We start from the raw sequence: 15,871 nt of genomic DNA, 5'->3' as shown, positions 1-15,871 counted from the left end.
CTTAGTAATGAGTAGAAGCACCCAATGCAAAACATAGCTTTTCGCACCAGGCATGGTCAATATATGAATTCAATTTCTCTCATTTAATTCTGATGAATTCAATTAATCTGATTTAAGAAACTGACACTACTAGACAGAGAACCACAGTAGGGGAATGACGACACTGCACTGGGTCTGAGTACCATCATGTCCTCCATGATAGGGGCCCATGTACTGACTAATGGCTCTGAGCTCTATTCATAGAGCTGCTATAGGTTGTGGACACAGCAACACACAGGTCTTGCCAATCCTGGTAAGATGAAGGCCAGAGACAAGCAGGCCTCGAGGTAAAATTTTATTTATTTATTTTTTAAAATGCGGTTCAAAAGGAGCCCTTCTGCAGAGTCAAGACTACTTCCCCCAGTGTCAGGCACCAGAGAGGGGCTTTTCTTCTAAACGGAGCAGGTCTCCTCCAAGCAGGTGGGAGGAAATCAAAGTGCAACACGGCACACAAGTGCCGATTAGCCAAACCCAATTATACACCTGCAGCAAACGCAGCCTGATCAGGCTGCTGGTCCCTTCTAGAAAGGACTCCAAGGCAGGAGAAGAGGGGGGGCGGGAAAAAAAAGAAAAAAAAAAAAAAAGGCAAGAATGAATGAGGAACATCTTCAGAGGACTGAAAGGAGGATCACTCATTCTTAGAGGCTTCTGTAAAGTGAGTACTATGGAAACAGGAAGCAGGCAGAGGAAAGCTGGCTCCTTATAAACAAAATATTCATGCTAACGACTGATGTCTAAGGACTGGCGCTGGATCAACTAGTTCTGCTAAACAAACGGAATGACTCCTGGAGAGGTTCGCCGCCATAAACGCTTCAAACCCGGTACACTGAATCATGTCAACATGTGAAGAGCATTTCTGGGGAGCAGATTTTTAATGAGAGACAGGATTGATATGGTTAGGTTGAAACTCTGACCCTGTACCGAACCCAAACTGTAACCAATCGTTTCATGGACGACCATCAGGAGCGACAGCGAGTTGTTGTCTTTATCGACCAGATTGTTAGAGCAGTTTCTCACACACCTGAATACATTTGTATAAGGACAGCAAACGTCCCGCTGTGAACATATGTGCCACTGTTCTGGCTGGGCGCCTTCCCCAGCTGCGCAGTCCTTAGCTCTGCTTCTCTGTGACCGTGAGCTCCACGCATCTGCCCTCTTCCCCTACAGCAGAGTCTGCTCGCAACCTTGGACACCTCTCTGGCCCACTGGCTTACTTACCGCCTTCATCTGATCGGTCCCCCAGTTTCAGCAAAGAGCAAACGTGGACAAAAACGTACGGCAGCAAACACCACAGCTTGCTAAAGCAGGCAGGCTACAAATAACGGGGAAAGGGGTAAGAAAGAAGAAGAAAAACATTCCGTTACGAATAACAAAAAGGTACATTTGTACACCTTGAGCTCCAGACCTGGCTCACTCATGGAGCATGGGAGACCCAGAAGTGTGGTTTAAAGCAGGAGTAGCCGGTGGCTATGACATCACGCCTGCTAACATGCCAAAGGGGCAGGCAGCGGCCTGACAGGCTGCTTCGGGGAGTGCTAGCCCGCAAGCCCGCATGCAAACCAACCTGCTGGAACACGGTCAGCCAATGACCGCTTCAGAAGTGTGCGTACATGTGCACGCTAGCGTCCAAAACTCCAGGCTACCTCACTGAGTCCCGTCACTATGCAACTAATGAGGCAGCTCACTTTGTTTGCTGCCTGGTATAGTAGTGGCCAAACAGAGTTGGCAAACACCACACTGCTGCACTCTGGCTGACAAGTCCGGCTGCATTCTGAGAGCAGAGAACTTGACATAAGCTAACTGCATCCTCTGCAACACACACAATAACAGCACGACGAAACAAGACAACTAGGCCAGCGTAGATTCCTTTCAACGTCCACTGTGTTTTCTGCCCAAGTGTTAAAGCCACAGCTAGCAATCGATGGTAAACATCAAGTTCCTTGTATTTCTTTTTCATGCATATTTCAGCAGCGTGGGAGGTAGTTACTCTTATTTAAAAAGGACTGAGCATTACTCCTTAGAGATTAAAAAAAAAAAAAAAAAGGAAGATACAACATAGGATTTTTAACCCTGAATGCTTGGCTGCTTTGTCAGAGAAAGTGCAAGCTTTCATGTTACTTGGTTAATAAGCGTCTTTTGGCCTGCCAAGCGCAATTTGTGTTTTAAAGTCCTGAGCAGCAAAACTCTTTAAAAAAAAAACTGGGCAAATCAGAATACATTAGCTAAAAGAGTAACAATAATTTGCATCATCATTTGCATCATCTCACTTCCTTTCTCTCACCCCCCCCCCCCCCCCATCCCCAAGGTAGCAAGACAGAATTTGGCCATCTCCAACAGTCACCAGCTAACAATTAGTGAAAATAAATATTCTTGGATATAATTAAGCTTGGGCCATAATGTTAATTTTCAATCGATCATCTCCAGAATTATAGTGATGTTTATCATGATTGTGTTGCAAATTCAGTTAAGTACCACGCACCCCACGGACTTCCCATGAGCACAGGGACTTGGCGTCATTTCAGTCACGTGACACTTTACTTAAAATTCTGGGCGAAAAAAAACATTATGTTAAAGAAATTTTTTTTTTGATTCATCCATAATATCCGATTTAAAGTTTGTTGACATGAAGATACTGTAACTTAGATGTAACACTAATCTCTCTCCCTTTCCCTCTCCATTCATCCATCTTCGTGTTTGGTTTCAAATCTAAACATCGCCAAACTGATGTGTTGACTGCGTTGAATGCAGTCTTTTCTACTATACAAATTTTAAAATAATGGCTTAGACTGCAAATGAAATGGTTAAACAAAGGCAAAGGAAAAGACTTAAAGAAGGGGAAAAAAATGTAAAAAACAAGAAGAGGAAAAAAGACAGCATGTGACAAAAAGCAGTAGAACAATAAATTCCTTAATACTGTTACTAATTTAAATGATAGCAATATTCAACCACATCTTTAATCAGCCCGAGGCTGGATGTAATCCACCTGTGTATCTACTTACCTAATTATGGGATTAACTTTCAGAGGTAACAAAGTGTTTATTGTCTTCACTGCTAATGTGGATATCCAACTGCCCCAAGGTAGTTAGTCAGTCAGTGATTAATATCTCTTCTTGGCTAGTCCAATAGGTGCTCTAGTCAATACAATAACAACTCAAGGAAGAAAACTGAGAAATGTTACTGTTATGTCATATGGGTTCTTTGTTTTTGCTATTCTCTTCAACCATTTAATCCAGACTTTAAATCCATACTGGAGGGGCAGGTACCACGGATGCAAACCTCATATCACATAGCAAAAATACAATTGATCCATGAAAAGTAAAAACACACTGCTGAAATCAGCATTAGTCGTAGTGTCTCCAAATTGTCTCATGTCAAATACATGCTCAGTTGTGTCGTATCATACATGAACTCATTGGACAGGTTTTACTCCAACACCCCCTCATTGACCATCAAAGTGCAAACGAAGTAATGTTACAGCATTATTAAAACTGTCCCATCTTTAAAACACACATACAGAGAGAGAGAGAGAGAGAGAGAGAGAAAAAATCAAAGTCTGACCTCTTGCCCCACAAAAAAGTCCACAAAACAGGGTAATGAGGACAAAATCCAACATCTTCAAGGTGGCACCAGCAACCAAAAGTTACCTGAGAACCAGGAATGAAGGGCTTATGAGAGAACAGGAGCTGGTGTCCTCATGATTAGCACAGGACACTGAACCATGAAGATCAGGTTGTTTATCAGTAACACTTGGGAAGGTTTATAGCTTGTACAGGCTATCGTTTTACTGCCATTAGAATTACAGCTTCTTTTACCTCTGCGCTAATCTGTACCTCCATGGCCCAGAAAGGATCCTCAGGCCCGAGTCCGGCAGAGTTTGGCAGTCTCTCTGCTTCAAAACTCCTGACTTAACTCTAGCTAATTACCCGCTTCAGTAGGTGTCTTGGTCAGGACCCGATTGGGGCACCTCTGCTCTAGGACGTTCTGAACGGAGCCTGAACAATGCTGTGCAGCTACATTAAAACAGCAGAATAATGAGTGCGAGAGGGTTTTAAGATTAAGCTCAGTCTTCATGCACACATCATCATAAATGTGTCAATACTACAGCACACCCCTCAGTGTGCTTTTATACTGACAACAAATCTGTTCAATATTTGAGCCACACAGATCTCAATTATTCAAAAGAGAAAAATTATATATTATAAATGATAAAATGGCAATCAAGGGCAAAAGCGGTAAAGTGTAAAAACCAAAGCATCCAAAATTCAGGAGCTCTGAGCTGAACACTGCATACTGATGAGGCCTACAAAACGCTGTTACACGTGCCGGGCCTGTTGTGAAGCAGGCCGAGTGAATTAATCTGTTCACTACTGGACACAAGACATCGTCCAAAGTGTCACTCCTATGCACTGTTTCTTAGTTTCAGTATTTGTGTAGGTCAGAATAGATTTCTTCTGACTTCTCGCAATTCTAACACATTTACTGCAACTCTCAACGCTGACAACTCACATGGCTGCAAAAAGGGCCAATTAGATTCAGTGGACTGAAATTGCAAATGCTGAGTTGTGAAGTGAACTGTATTTAACTAGAAGAGTGGTGCCCACGTGCTATTCTGCTGTTTTCTCTGTGCGATAAGCTTCTCTCACAGCAATGGGAATGCTGGAATGATGTATGAGGGCGATTCAGGAGACTGGGGGCACTGTCAGCAGGGTTGCAGGGGTGGTTTAAAGGCGCTGCACTGAGAAGAAGCCTTCATGCCAAGTCAGGCAATGGAAAAGATGTGAGTGGCAGGGAGCAAAACAGCACAGACGGAACAGACGGACGAGGTTCAACCTTCTCGCCAGCCAGACAGTTAAAATCTTAGCCGCTGCTGTTGCGTAATCTTATGACCTAGTGAACTGACCGTTCACATTAATCAAACAATATGAGATCAACATGCAGTGTCGAGAGAAATTCACCACAATGCGTGATGTCACCTGATGGTTTCAGTGGGTGAAGACAAACTCAAAGTTCTGAGTGTAGGGTTGCTGTGTGGTGCAAAGTACCTTCACATTTATATGCACAAAATCACTCACAGCCACACGACTACTGTCACATTCAAGCCCTTTGAAGGAAAAACTAATGTGAACCCTCAATTACTAGTGGAAATTCCTCCTTTGTTTATTGCCAGTATTCTCAACATTTTTCCACAACCGACCCTGTTATGTAACTGCAGATGCTGTGTAGAGATGAGATGGTGTTTTAGACCATTGCACTACAATAAACTTGTTAGAACACCATGCTTCAGATGACACTAGAGCATTTCCAAAGGAATTCAGTTCAGTACTCACTTGGCCTCAATAACTTCTTAAATACAGACTTTCTTCGGTTTTATTCTCCTTTGTTTTGTATGGCCAAACCTCTTGAGTTTTAGATCGCCAATATATACTGTGACACTGTGCAGCAGAATTTCCTGTTAGCACTTGAAATTCTTTGGTCCCTCAGCAATTACAAGCTCTAAGGTAGTGTGGAAGACATGGCCATTCAGACAGGGACATGTCTGAAGCAGGTATCTTTAACACGAGCATAAAGGGAAGAGCCTCTAATGACTCAACTTCATCTACAGAAGGAGATCTTTAAATACAACTCGGTACAAAGACACCGTTTGACTGAATGACAGGATGATGTGAAAGTAGTCAGCTACCTACTCAAGCCTCAATGTCTGAATGTCAAGTGAGGGAAGTAGTGTTGGCACCATTTAGACTATTCAGAACAAGGAGACTTCATGGCAGTTGCACCAACAGGGTGGATATCTGGGTACAAGCCAAATTAGTCATAAATTTCTGGGTGTTACTTGAAGACTGAATTTTCCCCAAGACTGGGGAGCAGGCATAAAGTCAGATTTTATGCCTTTTCTATGGTGATTGCTTTAAACATCACAACAGCAAGGTGGTCACAATACAAACATTGTAGAGTTCCTTTATAATTCTTTAGGTATGACAGTGCAGAATTAACAGAGATTTAGACTTATTAGGAGAGACCTGGTGGAGCTAACCATTTTGTTATTACACTTTTGCTTAGAGGTCAGTGTGGCTTTATGTAAATGCAATTCATGTATGTATTTCAATGTTTTGTTTTGCTCTATAGTTGGTAGGCGAGTGGGAAATAGCAGATTAGCTGCAGTAAGTACGAGTAGCAATTTTGCTTAGCAGTAATGGAACTTGCTTAGCAGCTGTCATTGTTACACATTTGACATGGACATGCACAGCTACGACTGGTCTCAGTTGCACCTAGGCATTAATGGCCCATTAGTTGGTGCAACAGGCATACATTCCAGTCTGAAAAATGGTCTTAGCTGGTGCAGTTGATTTACAGTTGGAAACTGCAGGCTTACAGGAGACAAGTAAACATGAATGTTTGTGTAGCTTCCCCCACCATGCTTCACAGCTGGGGTGAGGTTTTGGTGTTAGTGTGCAGTGTTTTTCTCCAAACCCAAGTCTTTGTACACTTCCTAAACATCTGTGCCTTTTCTAAACTACACGCATGCGTCAATGGCTCGCCTTCATTTTTTCCCCTTAATATTTTCTTCACACTCGTCATGATTTCCTGCCTGGTCGTCTCTCGGCTCCTGGCATGGAGCAGGTGCGGGGAGATGATGACCAGGCAAGCTACGAAACCCAATAAACACACAGCATCTGTCCCAAGTCTGAGGGCAGCAGACAGCATCAGCAAGCAGCAGTCTGCTAGAACAAAGCGAACCGGGGTGGGTGGGGGGTGAGTGAAAGAGAGAGAGAAAGAAAAAACAGCAGACCCAGCTTCTATGAGAGAAGATGACGGGTCACTGACCCCCTCCTCTCCTAAATTTAATGTTCAATCCCAGATACAGATTATCTGTGGGAACAGGATATGGAGACATGGCATTGAACTCTAAAGACAGATTAAGGGGAGGATTAGGAGTGATTTACCACCTGAGAAACCAAGATTCAGCCAGATGTATTAATTGTACGACACCTCCAAACAGGCCATTGTCACAGAACGCTCCCCTTCCCAATGATCATGTGGTACGGCCCACCACGTGCAATGGGAGCTCATTGTTTGTGTCTTGTGTCTCATTTGTGGCCACGCCCCGTGTTATTTCACACCTGCACCTTATTCTTGGTTTCATTTATGTTTGTATTTAAACCCCTGTATGTGTGAAGTACTTTGTCATTATTCGTGTTCATGTCAGATGTTGCTCTTATTCACACTGCTTGAGGTATGCAAGTGCCATTTTGTTCATCATTTGTAATAAATGTCTGTCTGCGTCGAGAGGTCTGTGCGCCCTGCTCCATGCCCTGCGGCACCTGGGCTGTCACAGCCATACTGCACAACTTTAGCATCTTTGCTTAAATTCCCACCTGTAATAGCCAGAATGTTCCTACCCTTTTCTGCCTGTGACATTATAGACAATTATAATATTCTGTAAACATACTGAAATTTAGTTTAAAAAGAATTATACACCTACTAAAAAAAATTGGCATTCCCCCCCCCCCCCCCCCCCCCCCAAAAAACCCTTTAAAGAGTACCCATTATTACCAAATGGCTCAATCAAGCAGTCATTTGATCATTTCTATCACATTCTATTAATTCTACCCTGCAATTCTATCCTTCTAGTGATGTAAAACATCTTAATTGGGATTCATAGGTCAGTGGTTTGAATTCTACATACACAACAGCACTTCACTCACTGTGCTTCATCTTAGCCTGGTGATTTTTTTGTGTGTGTGTTAGTGTGATTGGCCTATAAAGCTTTGCGTTATAAAAGCAGTGAAATCAAGGTGCAAGCAGTTTAAATCTTTTTTTTTCCCCCACTTTTGATCGTCACCATGTTCCAGTACTGGTGCAGTCGCTCCATCGGATGATCACCTCCTGATCATCAGGTAGAGAAAACAAATCAGATTTGAGCATTTTTCACACAGCTGTGTAAACATATCCCACAATTTGAAATCACAAAAGACAAAACCTTAGCCCCCATATAGTGCTGCACAATATATTATTGGTCATTTTCGCAATACTGGCCTTTACAATACTGATACTGACAAACATCAAATTGGAAAATCTGCTATTAGCCCAACGGATTTAAATTTTCACTGATGCGGTTCAATATATTGTGGGGCATATCACTATTGCAATATGCATCCCTACAATCACAATACAGAATTTCTACATGTTATGCAGCCCTGCTCCCATGTGTAGGAGGGCAGTTCTGCACTGCACTCCTGGGACCCAAGTTCACGGGCGCAGTGAGCTAACAAACAACCGAAAGGGGTGGGTGGGACAGCTGAAAATAGCACACAGTCATAAACAAAGAAAATGTGGCCAACTATTGGCATTCATCACCCATGCGCAGCTGCGGCTGAAGCACGTCTATGTCCACGTGCACCGCGTCGGCGAGCCTGATGCAACGTTTGCCTTTCAGGGAGGCCCGAGGCAATGCCTTGCCTCTGTCCGAGACGGCAGCAGGGCAAGTCGCCCAGCAGCGCTGCCGCGCTCAGCTAATTACCCGGAGCAGTGAGTCTTAATTTAAACCCGAGCCACGACCGCAGAGCCATTATCTCCACTTTTACAACACGGTGAAGCACTTTGACATTGAACAGGCTGCTCTGTTTCCTTTTACAGCAAACTGTTGCGTTTAAAAGTCAAGGAAAAACAAAAGGTGAGGCAGGTTACGGTGTTGTGGGAGTCTTGCACGTGTTCCCTGAGCTGAATAACACGGACTCTTCTCTTTTTAAAAAGATGACATTTTGCCCAGATTACCACTACCGCAGATATAAATTATACTATAGCATTTGGACTACATAAACTGAAAATCGCTATTTAACAGGAAGCAACACTGCATTTTGAAATAGACAAAAATGGTACGCGACTGTCCTGGATGACGAGGACTGCTCTAATTTTACATGGAGAATAAAGAGAACAATAGAAATTCGGCTTCTGAAGCTGGCAAGTGAACAAACATCTTTCAGAGATGTGCACTCAGCACTTAGAGCCTTGAGGGACCTTCAAGACTTGAAGCACACAAACATGAAATCCTCCATCCTACTCAGTCATCATAAGTGGCGGTGTGTGTCAGTATGTCTCGCTGAGACCCTCCCCAGGTAGGAACACTGATGTGAAAAGCTTAGTGCGTAGGGGCCAGTGAATCCAAGGACACAGGTGTCACTGCAGCAACCAAAAGAAAGAAGCCCCACGCCAGAGTCGCTGTGGGATAACAGACGCCATGGTGACGGCCACTCCGCACTCACCAACAAGGTGAAACCTGCGGGGCCCCACCTCCTCCCTGTCGGCACCTGGCCGGGTGGTGCACTCCACTCACAGCTCAAACACACACAGTTGAAAAGGTCAGCACAGGACGCAATTCCTTAATTGGCCCAAAAGCAGCCTGTGTTATGACCTCATTCATTTGATGTTATGTCGCTGTAAATGCCTCTTCACACTATGACCAGCTTACTAACATCCGTCTCGCCAGAGCCACAACAGCGGGAACGATGCTGTTTGAATGTGGCCTTTTCAAAATTAGACTTCACAGTTTTAAAGGAAATCTATTTCTGCGGTTTTGCTTATGTAACGAGCCTCTACACGATAATTAGCCTAAAAGAGTGGAGATATAACTGTACACTTCGTTTGGGGGCGTCAATCCTCTATACAATGGAGCATCATTACACCTGAATGAAAAGAACGTTCCTACCTGTAGTGCACATGCGTGACTGTGGGTGGTCTGTAGCCAAAGATCCACGTCTGGATGTCCATGGGCTTGGCGTTGGGGTAGGCTATGGTCACGTCCACTACCCACTGCAGTCCTCTGCCTTTATTGTCTACACAGGGGCACAGAACAGGTCGAAGGAGTCGTAGAAGCGAGATGGGAAAGGATTATGAAATGCTCTAGAAGAACACAGCTCAACTTTTCTAGGTGAAGACAAAGAAGGAATAACACCAAAGGCCGCTAGGGTGTACTGTCCAAAAAGCCAACGGGTTTGAATTGTTGGAGATACAGCAGAACAGTGGGAGGATTGGCGGAGGGAAACCAACACATCGTCTGCGACCTCGGCAAACGCATCGCCCCAAACAAGACCACTGAGGCGTGCCAATACCTAACCACCAACACACTGTTACACAATGCTCAACTATCTCTTCCCAGTGCTTTTCTTCCTTTTTACTGTGGGGCATGGTGCTTGGTCTTTCTCTGTGATGTTTTCCCCCCTGGGGCCTTGGTGTATATTTATTTCAGTCACCCATTTTCTTTTCCTTCACATCCTCTTAAATGATGTCGGATGTGTTTTTTCTCCCCCAAATAGATGGGGAGAGGAAACCTCAGCCCTACGTTCACAGATCTAAGGCAGCCTTTACCTGGTTCCACTTATTTAAAAAATACAAAAACAAACAGAAAAAAAGAAAAGTTTGTTTTAACAGGGTTTCTCCTATATCTCAGTCATGGATAGAAGGCAGTTAACCGTTTGACTTTGACTGATGATTAAATGAAATTGTGGTACATTTCAGAGTTTAACCATTTGATACATTCAGGACTTGTCTCCAGGCAGACGAGTCTTCCACGGCAGATAAACCTGCAGCGGAAAATTAAAGCATTCCGACTAATTTCAGTTTCTATACATCTGTTTTGGCGTAGGATTTTGAGCATTCATTGTGGGAATAACAGGAAGTGTATCTAATGACAAATCTATTAAAGGATAGTATCAGCATCAAGGTTCCTCTACAGCATGCTGTCTGACAGCAGAAAACCTGAGGTGCGGGGGCACTACCTTCCTGGAATTTCAAAAATATCTGGAATACTTTTAACAACCTGTAGGACTGCGGGTAGATGATAACATGAACCCAGTGTAGCGTTCTGGTTTCCAAAAGCATGGGAGCACAATAACCTGTAGTATACCTGACATTTAACAACTTCATCTCCACCGTAAAGTTAGCCAATGAATGACCCGGGTGTTGTCACGCTGCCTGGTCCAGCACACACCCTACAACAGTCCATCTGTGACTCCATCCAGCTCTAACAGTCACCTCAATCTCATCCGTTCTGCCTCACTTTCACCCGTGTCCTATCATCTCCCTATTTATATTTGTCTGGTTGGCCTTTGCCAAGTATTGAGATGCCCATCTCAAGTATACTGAGAACTTACCCTGCCTGCTTTTCTGGATACCATCCTGTTTTGCACATTGGTTATTGCCTCTGCCTCAACCCATTTTGGGTTGTTTGCCTCCTCTGACTGATTCTTGGTTTGGCAAGTTTTGGATTCTTCACGCGTTCACGCCTCTGCCACATATTTTGTTTGCGCTCTCTGTAACAAAGGCTGAAGTCAGTGGCCCTACCCAGGCGCCCCACCCCCTTTCCTCACTTTCGACACAATGGCTGCCTTCAACCTTTGTTACACGTGGTGTCAGAAGCAGGACAGTAGCAAGGACACTGGGAACATGCCCCAAGTAGATGAAGCCACCCCTGCATTGAGGGGACCGTGAAGCCCAGTGTGAGGACCCCTGATGTGCTTTGGTTTATCTCGTTGGATTATCATCTGGTTGGTTAAGGTAGGCTCTGAGTTCACTTACTTTTGTCTTAGATTCTGTGAAATTCAAGACTTGTTGTCTAAACCTAGTTGTTAGTTGCTTGGTAGCAGTAATCACTCACTACAGGTGTAGTTTCGCCCTGACCTTAAGCGTGAATTGAGAGGCGGGCTCAGCACTTATTGAACTGAGTTAAATTATGACGACGGTAATCAACATATGGAGGAGGTTTGGTGGTGTTCTCAATCAGTTCATCTACATCTCACCTACAGGACTTCACAAACTCAGCTAAGTATCTTCTCATATTATCTTAATCCTTTATCTCATACATCCACAAATCAAGTATCTGAAATGTGCTTCACAATTCCTGCCCACATATCCCACAAATCTCCTCGACAAAATTATAAACGTCACAGTCTCAGCAACCTCACTGACTCACAATGCTTCACACAATCAAATATCGTGGTGGCAGGAGGGCTCTGGAACTGCCAATCTGCTGTCCAGAAGGCTGATTTCATCTCAGGATTAGCATCCCTCCACTTCCTACACTTCCTGGCTCTGACAGAAACATGGATCACCCCTGAGAACTCGGCGACTCTGGCTGCCCTGTCCTCTGCCTTTTCATTTACGCATTCTCCGAGGCATCTTGGCAGGGGTGGTGGCACAGGTTTACTAACGTCCCGAGAGTGGCATTTCACTCCACTTTCCTTCTCTACACTTTCCATCTCCTCTTTTGAATTTCATGCCATTACAGTGTCTTTCCCCACCAAACTTCTCATCATTGTCATCTACCGCCCTCCAGGTTCCCTAGATCACTTCATTGATGAGCTCGACATCCTTCTGAGTCATTTCCCCATTGAAGGAAATCCACTCATTCTCTTTGGTGACTTCATCCTTCCTTCAGACAAGCTGCATCCCTCCTGCATCCTTCCACTGTTGACAGCATTTGACCTCAGCCTCAAGCATTCTCCTCTGACTCACAAATCGGGCAATGTTCTGGACATGATCTTCACCCATACCACCACCACATCGGACATCAGTGTCACCTCCCTCCACCTCTCGGACCATCACTTTCTATCCTTCCATCCTTCTCTCTCTGTCTCTCTCCATCCAGTGCTCTCCAACATGTCCCTCCTTCCTCTGTCATAACCTGTACTCCATAACTCCCTCTTCTCTTACTTCTACTATTTTGTCCACCCTTCCTCACCCTGACTCTCTATCCTCTCTCTCTTTGGATTCAGTTACAAATACTTTCATTTCTACACTCTCCTCATCAATGAATCTTCTGTGCCCTCTCTCCTCTAGACCTGCTAAGTCCTCCCCACCTGCCCCTGGCTAACAGAAACACTTCGCTGCTACAGGAGAGAACTAAGGACTGCAGAGAGGAGGTGGAGGAAATCTCGCATAGATTCAGATCTTAGCTCATACAAGTCTCTCTGCAAAGTCATCCTACTACAGGGAGAAATTCAAATCATCATCTGATCCATGCAAGCTCTTTACAATTTTTTCTTCTTTCCTTAATCCTCCCCCTCCCTCACCCTTCCTCATCTCTTACTCTGGAAGATTTTATCACCTTCTTTGAGAAGGTTGCAGCAATCCGCCAGTCCTTTTCCCCTGTTCCCACTCCTCCAACTAACGTGCATTCCCCAACATCCAACTCTCTGACTTCTTTTTCTCCTCTCTCCACAGATGAAATTCTTCAACTTCTGACTTCCAGCAATCGGACTACATGTCCACTGGATCCGATTCCTTCTGCTCTGTTCCAGAGAGATCTGCTTCCTTTAATCTCTGTCATCATCAACAACTTATCTTCTGGATACATGCCTACTGCATTCAAAACCGCCAGGGTGGTACCAATCCTCAAAAGGCCACACTTGACAGCTCCAGCGTTACCAACTACAGACCGGCATCACTTCTCTCTTTCCTCTCAAAAGCCCTTGAACAAGCAGTTTATAATCAATAGTCTCTTTCTCACCCAGAACCAGCTGCACGATCCCAATCAGTCTGGCTTCAAACCGGCACATTCTACAGAAACGGCCCTCGTAGTGGTGACTGAGAAACTTCATGCCGCTAAAGCTGCCAAACAGTAATCTGTTTTGATTCTTCTAGACCTTTCAGCAGCCTTTGACACAGTGAACCACAACATTCTTCTCTCTGTTCTCTGCAGGCTTGGTGTGACTGGATCTGCTTGGAGATGGTTTCAGTCCTATCTGGATGCACGGTCCCATCAGGTGACATGGAGAGGATCCACATCCAAACCATGTAGACTCCACTGGTGTTCTACAAGGCTCAGTATTAGGCCCCCTTCTCTTCTCTTTGTATACTCGTTCTCTTGGTGATGTAATATCTTCTCATGGTTTCTCCTATGACTGCTATGCTGATGACACTCAATTATTTCTTTCTTTTCCACTCTCTGACACGCAGGTCTCCAGCCATATCTCGGCATGCTTGACTGACATTGCGTCATGGATGACAGCCCAGCACTTGAAGCTCAACCCCAGTAAAACTGAGCTTCTATTCATCCCAGGTACTCCTAACCCTTATCGAGACCTTACTGTTTCCTTTGAGAACTCCCTGGTATCACCATCCGAAACCTGGGCGTAACTTTGGAAACATGAATTGAGAACGACAACTGGTTGTCCAATCTAACCCAGTCTTGCAGATTTCTCCTTTGTAACATACAAAGGATTCGACACTTTCTTTTGGAGGAAGCTACCCAGGTGCTTGTGCAGTCTCTTGTGATCTCAAAGCTAGACTACTGCAACTCACTACTTGCTGGTCTTCCTCCAAGAGCCATCAAACCTTTACAACTTGTCCAGAATGCAGCAGCATGACTGGTCTTCAATCTTCCGAAGTTCACACATTACTCCACTGCTGCACTCCCTTCATTGGCTTCCTGTAGTTGCACGCATCAGATTTAAAACCTTGATGCTTGCCTTCAAAGCCAAAAATGGACCAGCCCCTTCATACATGAGACCAATGGTCAAAGCCCGATCCGTACCTTGAGTACTTCGAACCTCAGTACGGCTCGGCTTGATATACCTTGCTTCAAGTCTCATGGACGACAAGCATCGAGACTATTTTCTGTCCTGGCTCCAAGATGGTGGAATGAACTCCCGCTTGCTGTCCGGACAGCAGAGTCACTTGTAGTCTTCAAACGCAGACTGAAGACCCATCTATTTGCAGAATATTTAAAAGGACAACTGACACTGCTCCCTTATTGACTGACTAATTTATTACTTATTGTAGGGCATTATTTATGCTTTTTAACAAACTCTAGCACTTATTGTTTATAGCACTTATCATTGTTTAAGATAGACCTTATGTATTTTGCACTTCTAGGTATCAGCATTCAACCCTGTATTCTACAGTATTCTAGTACATTGGTATGTTTCATTCTAACCTACTATACCATACTCAGATATATTCTATGAGTAAATGACAAAGCACTTTTGTAAGTCACTCTGGATAAGCGCGTCTGCTAAATGCCGTAAATGTAAATGATGAAGGGGCATGGGCGTGGCCCTGATGGAAAGGGCAGTTGTGCCCGGAGGGCCATGTGGACAGTGTCACGCTCAGGGGCAATCGCCAGAGGTGAAGGCATTTTGACAGAGGCTATCATTAAGAAGCATTGTGGTCAGAGCTCACGATTACTACCTGGGGATCAGTCCCGGGTTTGAGTCCCGGGTAGGGTGGCTGCCTTCATGTGCACACAAAAAGTTAACTACATTTAAAATCAATCCAGTTCCATTATTACCTTTTGGTCCCTGTGGGCTTCCGTCTGTTCCCAGTGTGCCGTTCTCCTGCTGGGGTCCCAGGGTCTTTAGAATGACCTGAGTGGCTCCAAGACGTGGCAGCGTCACGTGCGTCAAGTACGGCAAGTCATTCTTCTTTGCAAATGACTGACTTGTCTCTCGCCTCTTTCGCAGGAAGCCCCCCTCAGGAAACAACACGATCCACTTCCTGTCCCTGCTATTGTAATACTTGTCCAGGTGACTCTTTAGGTAGAAAAGTTGCTTGTCTCGATGTGCTTTGCCCTGTTGTTCATACAACACATGGTTTACATCATTACACGTGAGGGACTTACCGAGAGTTTTATGATTGGTTCATTTCTCTGCTGCCTGCCCCATGGCCTACTGCCTTCAGCTGTGCCCTTGAACCGGGGTGAGCCACCCTCACCTGCCTAATGAAGAAGTCTCCGTGGATCAGAGAAACCAGTCCAAAATTGGTGTACTTAAACACATGGTCCATTAGCCACATCATGTTCCGCACCACCTACAATAGAAGCCCATTAAAAAAAAAAAAA

General features: G+C 44.6%; 2 protein-coding genes across 15 annotated transcripts in view; one reads left to right on the top strand and one right to left on the bottom strand.

Moving 5' to 3' along the window:
• Nucleotides 1-15,871, bottom strand: part of lpgat1 (lysophosphatidylglycerol acyltransferase 1) — a 34,055-nt gene that overhangs the window by 7,079 nt on the left and 11,105 nt on the right. For all 5 annotated transcript variants that reach the window (XM_035524335.2, XM_035524332.2, XM_081718466.1 and 2 more), the window contains exons 4-6: nucleotides 15,745-15,840; nucleotides 15,323-15,602; nucleotides 9,743-9,869 (exon numbers count right to left, since the gene is read on the bottom strand). In XM_035524335.2, coding sequence (XP_035380228.1) covers nucleotides 9,743-9,869; nucleotides 15,323-15,602; nucleotides 15,745-15,840 — 503 coding nt within the window. The remainder of the gene's footprint in view (nucleotides 1-9,742; nucleotides 9,870-15,322; nucleotides 15,603-15,744; nucleotides 15,841-15,871) is intronic.
• The window catches only part of LOC118241046 (uncharacterized), a 38,220-nt gene that overhangs the window by 18,699 nt on the left and 3,650 nt on the right, over nucleotides 1-15,871 (top strand). For 5 of the 10 annotated variants that reach the window (XR_014124702.1, XR_014124706.1, XR_014124704.1 and 2 more), the window contains one exon: nucleotides 1-2,086. This exon is cut by the window's left edge and continues 2,748 nt beyond it. The exons of 1 other annotated variant lie outside the window; for it this stretch is intronic. Coding sequence is in view for 4 of the 9 variants with exons in the window: in XM_081718469.1 (XP_081574595.1) it covers nucleotides 13,386-13,651; nucleotides 13,733-13,796; nucleotides 13,990-14,169 (510 nt within the window). In the remaining 5 variants the exon portion in view is untranslated. Of the gene's footprint in view, nucleotides 2,087-9,875; nucleotides 13,652-13,732; nucleotides 13,797-13,989; nucleotides 15,311-15,871 lie in introns of those variants that run through there. 4 more of the 10 variants (XM_081718471.1, XM_081718470.1, XM_081718469.1 and 1 more) reach the window with 3 other exon arrangements.

Source organism: Electrophorus electricus, chromosome 7, assembly GCF_041902795.1.
Source record: "Electrophorus electricus isolate QZ-2024a chromosome 7, ASM4190279v1, whole genome shotgun sequence".
NCBI classification, from domain to species: Eukaryota; Metazoa; Chordata; class Actinopteri; order Gymnotiformes; family Gymnotidae; genus Electrophorus; species Electrophorus electricus.
The sequence above is the reverse complement of the archived record's forward strand: the minus strand, read 5'-3'. Positions and strand labels throughout refer to the sequence as shown.